General features: G+C 39.4%; 1 protein-coding gene across 1 annotated transcript in view; it reads left to right on the forward strand.

The window, feature by feature from the left end:
- Nucleotides 1–439: 439 nt before the first annotated feature.
- Nucleotides 440–7,455, forward strand: part of nlrc3l (NLR family, CARD domain containing 3-like) — an 11,321-nt gene continuing 4,305 nt past the window's right edge. The window contains exons 1-11 of the mRNA XM_044120185.1: nucleotides 440–709; nucleotides 1,097–1,288; nucleotides 2,878–2,970; nucleotides 3,121–3,295; nucleotides 3,466–3,613; nucleotides 3,794–3,886; nucleotides 4,090–4,442; nucleotides 5,758–5,964; nucleotides 6,509–6,684; nucleotides 6,763–7,033; nucleotides 7,131–7,346. Coding sequence (XP_043976120.1) covers nucleotides 696–709; nucleotides 1,097–1,288; nucleotides 2,878–2,970; nucleotides 3,121–3,295; nucleotides 3,466–3,613; nucleotides 3,794–3,886; nucleotides 4,090–4,442; nucleotides 5,758–5,964; nucleotides 6,509–6,684; nucleotides 6,763–7,033; nucleotides 7,131–7,346 — 1,938 coding nt within the window. The 5' untranslated portion in view covers nucleotides 440–695. The remainder of the gene's footprint in view (nucleotides 710–1,096; nucleotides 1,289–2,877; nucleotides 2,971–3,120; nucleotides 3,296–3,465; nucleotides 3,614–3,793; nucleotides 3,887–4,089; nucleotides 4,443–5,757; nucleotides 5,965–6,508; nucleotides 6,685–6,762; nucleotides 7,034–7,130; nucleotides 7,347–7,455) is intronic.

The following is a 7,455-nucleotide window of genomic DNA, read 5'->3' on the forward strand; positions in this document are numbered from 1 at the left end:
GCTAGCCAGAACATTCTTGGATCATAAACTGTCAGTGCACTTCCGGTATAGATCCTCAACCTTCAGTATAAGAGCTAAATGTTAGCGCTAATAATATGCCCTAAAAATCAACGTGGTGGTTCTGACCGAGATAAAAATAAATTTAAAAAAAAAAAAAACTATAATATAAGGTAGAGATAAAATAATTACTGAAAAGAGTAATGGCTCCATCTACAGATTCAAGTTAGGATTCTGACGGGGCCAGTCAAAAGCATTATTTATTCCTTTTAAAAAGAAACAGTGATTGAAAACTTAAAGATTACAGCATAATTCTGCCAGGAGGAGGAAAATTTAACACCATATAAGAAAAAGACAAGAAAATGAACAAAACTGCAACAGGTTTAAGTGATCGTGAAACTGAAGCGCTTATTCTGAAAATTAAGAACCGGAAGTCGTTCAGATGAAAATGGAAAATAATCAGGAACTGAAAGTTAGACACGGCTCTATGCGTAACCTTTTTAAGTTTTAGCCTGTTTTGTTTGGATTATTTGCTAGTGGAAGTACATTTATTATACACCCCGCCGCCTTAGCACTACTCGGTGTTGATGGAAATACAACAGAGAGGTTTGCAGATTTTAAAGTGAGGTAAACTAGGTGTTTTCAGTTTCATTTCCGCCCGTCTTAAACTCACCTGGCAAATATTACAACCAAGAACCATGGACTCAGAAAAGTAGGTTGTGTTCTTTGTATAACGCAAATATTGAAGTTTGTTTTTAATTTTTTGGTATGAAACATTTCTTACACGTAACGTAGTTCTACTTGTAAGCACCACTGTGACACATTTTTAGCTTCTGCTAACAAACAAAACCAAACATTTGATCTGATTTTGCTACAAGTACTTGATGATTTGGAATAGTTTTATAATTGTTGTTAATATGGTTGCATAAATATTATTGCATTAGTCACAGTGCTTTGTAAAAGCATTATAGCACAGATATTACATGTTCACACATACTAAAAACTGCAACGTGTGGCGTGCTTTTATATTCACGCCCCCTTGCGTGGATATGATAGCCATAAATTAAGTCAATTAAAGCTTTTCTTTTGATTTCCACAGCAACCAATCCACAGGAAGTGATGTGGAATCGGAGAATGAGACCTATGAGAGGCCCCCGTCCAGTTATGGTTCGATGAAGAGCGAATGTGATGACATGGAGAAGAGGAGCGATAAGGAGGAGGAAGGAGGGGGAGGAATCTCTGAAGTGGTGTGTTTTGCAGCACCGGATCCTCCTGCTCCTCCAGTTGTTGGGTAATTTTGCACATAGTTGCACATTGTCCCAACTTGTCTGTGTCTTCTATGCATTTTGGTGCATTAGAATCAGATTAGATCTGTACTGACCTTTGCTTTGCTGTGTGTTTGGGCTGGTTTATCCTCATATTGGATTACATTGGTGTGAAGTTATATTGCACCGTCTGATTGCATCACTACGTGGGATAAAATATTTGTCATGTTTACAGAAACTAGTGCGCACCGTTCTTATTTCCTTTGATGGCTTTTACTTTTAAAGTTAATTATGTACACCGATCAGATGTATCATGACATTCTGACTGCGACTACATGGCTTCTTCGCTTTGGCCCCCAAAGCAGCCTCACCCAGTGAACTATGGGCTCCTCTAGACCCTCAAAGAAGTGCTGTGGAGTCTTGCAGAAATATGTTTACAGAAAATTCTTGAACTCTTTTAAGCTGTGAGTTGAGACGTCCATGAATCAGACTTGTTTTAAGCTAATCACTGATCTTTATCTGACGCCTTTCTAACAGCAGTTTGAGGTGCACTAGATTACCTGTTGTGTCAGATCACACACTGCAGCCTTCACATCCCATTTACATCAGTGAGCCTTGGCTGCGTAAAGCCCCCTGATCTGTTTTACTGCTATTCATGTCATTTATTGTGTAGGATAGCCCCTGGAGGCTGGGAGCATCCCTTCAGAGCTTTCGGATGTGCTCTCATCACAATTTGCCTCTTACCAAACTCACTCAAATTCTTAAGCTTGAACATTTTTACTCCTTCTAGGTACTATGTTAAAGAGATACACACTATTAGCAAGTAGCCATAATGTCGTACCTGATCGATGTATAAAGTTTATACATTTCTATCATACTTTTTTCAAAACAACTGCATAAAATTAACATTTTAGCAAAGGTGAAACATCTAAGCAATAACATATAGATCCTCTGATCCAGTAGAGTTGTAGTAGACATTCAGTTCTTCAGGATATGAGAACTAAGTGGTGATTTCTTTGAGGTTTGTGCTCTCTTGGAGCTGTTGTCAGTCCAAAGTTTATTGTTGGGTTTGACATTAAGAAGCGTTCCTCCTATTAAACGGGCCCACTGCAATCCCTTTATTTTTGTCCCTGATACTGACCAAATGCATGTGAATGCCTGAATTCAAAGAAAGTTACAAGAAAAAAATAAAAAATTCTCGCATTTAGCAGATAAAAATAATTTCTGTCATTCTAACTGACTGAAAACAAGAGAAGTTCAGTCTTATTTAACTCCAGTCAGTGAGGAAAAAATGTGCTTGTCTCTTTCAGGGCTGTGTAATTTTATTGATCCTATGATATTTATCGATTTTCTTTTCCTCAAAAAGTATAGATGTTTCATCCGCGAGTATCGATATATTAACTACAAAAGCAGCAAAAGTCTAAAGAAAAACTCTGAAAGACCTCCAGAAAGTCAGACAAACTACATCCAGCCTTGATACTTTCAACCAGAATGTACTAGTAGATCGATTTAAAACTTTTGCACAACAAAGGTTTTTCCTTTTCAATGTTGAAGAAACCTCTGGTTTCTTTGATCCGTATAAGAGTTTTGTGTTAATCAGATGAATATTTTGCAGGTCTCAGATGGGCCACTCTCGGTATACAGAGACACTCTGCACTGAAGCCACTGAGCAGACCAGGCCACCAGGAGGGATGGTGATTGATGCCGGGTAAAGAAAACACAGACACACTGCTATCATACAGACGGCTCGAATGCGGAGTCATCTGTAACTTGACTTTCAAGTGTGTTAATCAGAATAAATGTATTTTTATGTTACACATACCGAAAAAGTTTTAAATCAGTTAATTTTCTCTCTCAGCTCTGAAGAACTTGATGACCTCGAAGACGCAGAATTGGATGATGACGATGAACTTTTGACAACTTGCTCTCCTGAGCCACCCGAGCCTCTTGAAATGGAAGGTTTGCCTCAGGAGGATGAGAGCAGCCAGCCAGGAAAACTAGACCCAGAATTGGATATGCCTTATATATTCAAAGTTCGTACACATTTTGTCTGCTGTTTGTTTTTGCTATCAAACAATCATTTACCGGCTGATGATTTACACCTTCCTTACATCTTTTAACTAATCTTTCCAGTCGAGAGTTAAATTATTTGTACTCCTTGTGTCTAAAGAGTTAACATTTGTCCATTTGTCTGTGTCTGAAGAGTATCCAGGAAGTTATATCCCGGCTCAACAAGGATGAGATGTTCAAGTTCAAGATATGGTTTAAAAAATGGGAGCCGCTTCCCGTCTTGCAGGAAGTCCTGGACGGAGATGTCCTCGATTTTGTGGATAAGATCATTGAACTGTTTGGTAAGAAAACACTGCCATGATGTGTGAGTCTGGTGGAGCTCAAACATGGGAGTAAAGCAGGTTTCTGTGATCCTGTAGTTGTGTCATTAGCAGTAGTGTTCACATATTTGGAAGAATCATGTGCTTCCTGTTACTTTTCCATCAACTGCTTACTCGTCTGATTTTTCTTTTCACGTCCAGGCCTGGATAAAGCCCTGTCACAGACAATAAGCACGCTTGAAAGATTGGAGAAGACAGAAGAGATTAATGAACTGAACACTAAGTGTGCGAAAGGTGAGACAAAGCCGAAGCATTTTGAAGAAAGACCACAGTACACAAATCGTATTGTAAGCAGCTCTTTAAAAACCAGATTGATCCCATTCATAACTGAACATCTAGTACTTTATTAAATGAAGCGCATCTTCGAAATTGGCTTAATTTAACTCTTTATTCAGGATTCCATTCATTTTTTCCTTTTTTTCCCCCTCCTCCAACAGCTATCTTTCGTTTTTACCTAAAAGAGTATTTATTTCGTAAGAGTCAAATCACTCACGAGGGGGTGCCTCAACCCGGAAAGCAGCAGTTTCTGAATGCCGTGTACGTGGCGCCTCAGATTTCCATCCGCGGCTTTGGAGGAGTTGACCCGTCTCATGAGATCTTGGCACAAACCCCGAAACCTATCCAAGTCCCCAGTGAGGACTCGTTCGTTGCCTTGAACGATCTGTTCCGACTGAAGAAAGAAGACGGCTCACCAGTGAAGACGGTCGTGACCACGGGGATCCCAGGAGTCGGGATGTCTGTCTCTGTGGCAAAGTTTTGTCTGGACTGGTCAGAGGAAAAGGCCAACAGGGTGAGAACTGACACAAGCTTTCTTTTAGTGATCAGTAATCTGGGTTCTGGTGCGATAAACCAGTGGTTCCCAATGTGTGGGCAAAAGTGTTTCACTGTAAAGATGGTGTGTAGTGTGTTTTGTTGCAACCTGAATTTCGACATGAACTGTTGTGGCCAGAGCCACCACTGTACTAGAAGTAGTACAGTTTTTATTGTGCTCTAGATTCTGAGACTTAATGGTTTGACATAATGAAGATTGCATACTTTGTATTTACACAGAAATGACAAAATGCACATTCAGTTAAAAGAGTTGCTCAGGTGAAGATATGGAGGCACTCAGTACGTTCGCCTCTCACTTAAAATCAGTCAGAAACACAACTCAGCTACTCCAAAACTCTCATGCAGACAAGTTGGGATTTTGAGCAAATTGCAGAGCTGGTAGCTACACAGGGTGCGGTGGTCGTCGATATGCTCTATCTGCACATGGTCATTGGGATTTGACCTGCACTTTATCTCCGACCAGACATAAAAAAAACGCTTATCCCGCAGGATCGATATGTCGGAAAATGTAGTAATTTTGAAACTGTGACTTTTTCATATCCTGGTATACCTTGAAACCAGTAACCAGTTGCCTTGGGCCAATACAACACATATTTATTACATTCACATGTGATTTTATTTAAGGACTTCTTCTTGAAGAGTGCATAACTGAGAGTGTCCCATTTCTTCTTGGCTCAGAAAAGTAGTCAAGAGGCTCAAGGTAACTTGTGGGGAGCTGCCGAGAACCACAGCATGGTTGATCCTGTTGTCAGGGCAACTGTTAGTGGTGTACTCAGTGAATCTGGGTTTTATGGAAGAATAGAGACAAAAGAGCCATTATTGCCCTATTTTAAGTTTTTCTCAACTAGACAGTGTCACATTTTTCTATTTCTGTAGTTAACTTTTAAACTCATATTAATTATCTATTTTAGGTTTGCACCAGGACCAGAGTAACTAATTTCATTCCACCACATGTTTTTAACATGTTTGAAATGAAAGTAAATTCCATGACTCCTTAGAACACGCAGCTTTTATTTGAATACCTCATCAACTTTCCTCTTATTTAGATTTTTTTTTTCCATTTCTGTCTGTTTTTCTTCATTCATTAGTGTGGACCATTTGGTAACATTGTCATTAATGAATAATGTGTCATTATTGTAATTGAAATTTGATATTAATTTTCCACACTACAGATGTGGTTTATTTTCTTGTAGATATCTCTGTGAAATGCAGTTTTGCTTGTTTGCTTGTATATTTTAATATTTTGGAAATTAATTTCATTAATTTCTGCTCAGGATATTCAGTACGTCTTGAAGCTTTCGTTCCGGGACCTGCGGTATTTCCGGCACAAAGAATATGAGAAAGAAGGCATATCAATGCAAGAGATATTGGAGTATTGCCACGCTCCTATAAAGGGTCTGAAGATACTGCAGGAAGAGAACGCCAAATATATCATCATAATGGACTGTTACGATTGCTACGAGGCGCCTCTGGACTTTCAGGTATCCCCTCTGCACACATTCGGGAGAATCTTCAGAAATCATCTAAAAATGTGTTCCTTATTCATGAATTCAAAGGTTTAACAGTTTTTATTATGCAGAGTGATATATTTCAAGGGTTCTTTTCTGTGAACTAATTATTATTGATTTGAGCAAATGAAAAAGCAAAATTATGATTCTCAGAATATTTAATAGGATTATTCTAAAAAAAGAAGCGCTCTATCAGTGTCCGTCTACAGGACGGCTGTCACGCCAGCAGCCTTGCTCATGAATATGAGTCATAAAATTGCCGTTCTAAATAGATTCACTCTGTAGCGAATCTGTAATTTTCACTTTCAGAATTGAGATCACTTGAATAAATTAACGTTTTGCTGACATTCTGATTAACTGACATGGATCTGTTGACATGCTTGCCTGCATTTGGAATAAAGAAGTAAATAAATAAATAAATCTAGGAAAATAAAAACAGTCTCAGTAACGAGGAAATGTCTTGTTGCAAAAACAAGTTTTTTTTTTAAAAGGTTTTATGTTTTGTTCTTATATTCAGAACGCTTCGGTGGTTACCGATAACGACGCCAAAGCACACATAAGTACGCTGATTGTTAACCTCATACGAGGAAATTTGCTTCCGAATGCTCGACTCTGGATCCTGGGAAGACGAGCAGCGATCACAGAGATACCGTCTAAGTTTGTAGATGTTGTTGCTGAGCTGCAGGGTTTTAGGTGGGTGGTTTATTTGTTACAAGTCTCTCTCTTTCTAGTAGTTTGCTTTTTCTTTACCCTCTTCTGTGTGTTTTCCAGTGACGAGATGAAAGACCAATACCTGACCCAACGCTTTACTGACCCTCAGTTAGCAGCGAAGATTGTGAGACACTACAAGCGTGTGCCGATAATTCAGATTCTCGCTCGCCAGCCGTTTTTCACCTGGATCGTGGCGAAAATATTCAAGAGCTGCTTCAAACAGGGGAACTATGGAAGCAACAAGCCCAGAGTGACGCCGCTTCTCATCCACTTCATTATCATTCAGACGAATCGCATGCTGAAGTTCTACTTCAGAAAGAAGGATAATGAGGTGTGCACTGCTTTTCCCTGTATAAATGTTGTCTCTCCATGTCTCAGTTTCAGTGTTAGCGTTTGAAATGATTTGTTTCCGGCTTGTTGTCATGTAGAAATGGACCGACGACGAGGTTAACTTGTTGAGAATGTTAGGGAAGATGTCCTTCAAGATGCTGGAGAAGAACACCAACGTGTTCACGGAGGAGGATGTAAAGGACGTGTCTCTGGAGCTGAACGAGGTGGTTGTGTTCTCGGGCCTTTGTACTGAGCTCATTCCTACAGCCATCTCTGGGAAAAGGACTTTCTGCTTCTCTCACTACACCATTCAGGTAAACCACCATGTCGTGTCTGCATATGATACACCCAACTAATGATTTAGTGAGAGTTTAACTCCTCACTAATGAGTCTGCAGTTTGCTCTTGATAAAGAATGTGGAAT

Source organism: Gambusia affinis, linkage group LG06 (assembly GCF_019740435.1).
Source record: "Gambusia affinis linkage group LG06, SWU_Gaff_1.0, whole genome shotgun sequence".
NCBI classification, from domain to species: Eukaryota; Metazoa; Chordata; class Actinopteri; order Cyprinodontiformes; family Poeciliidae; genus Gambusia; species Gambusia affinis.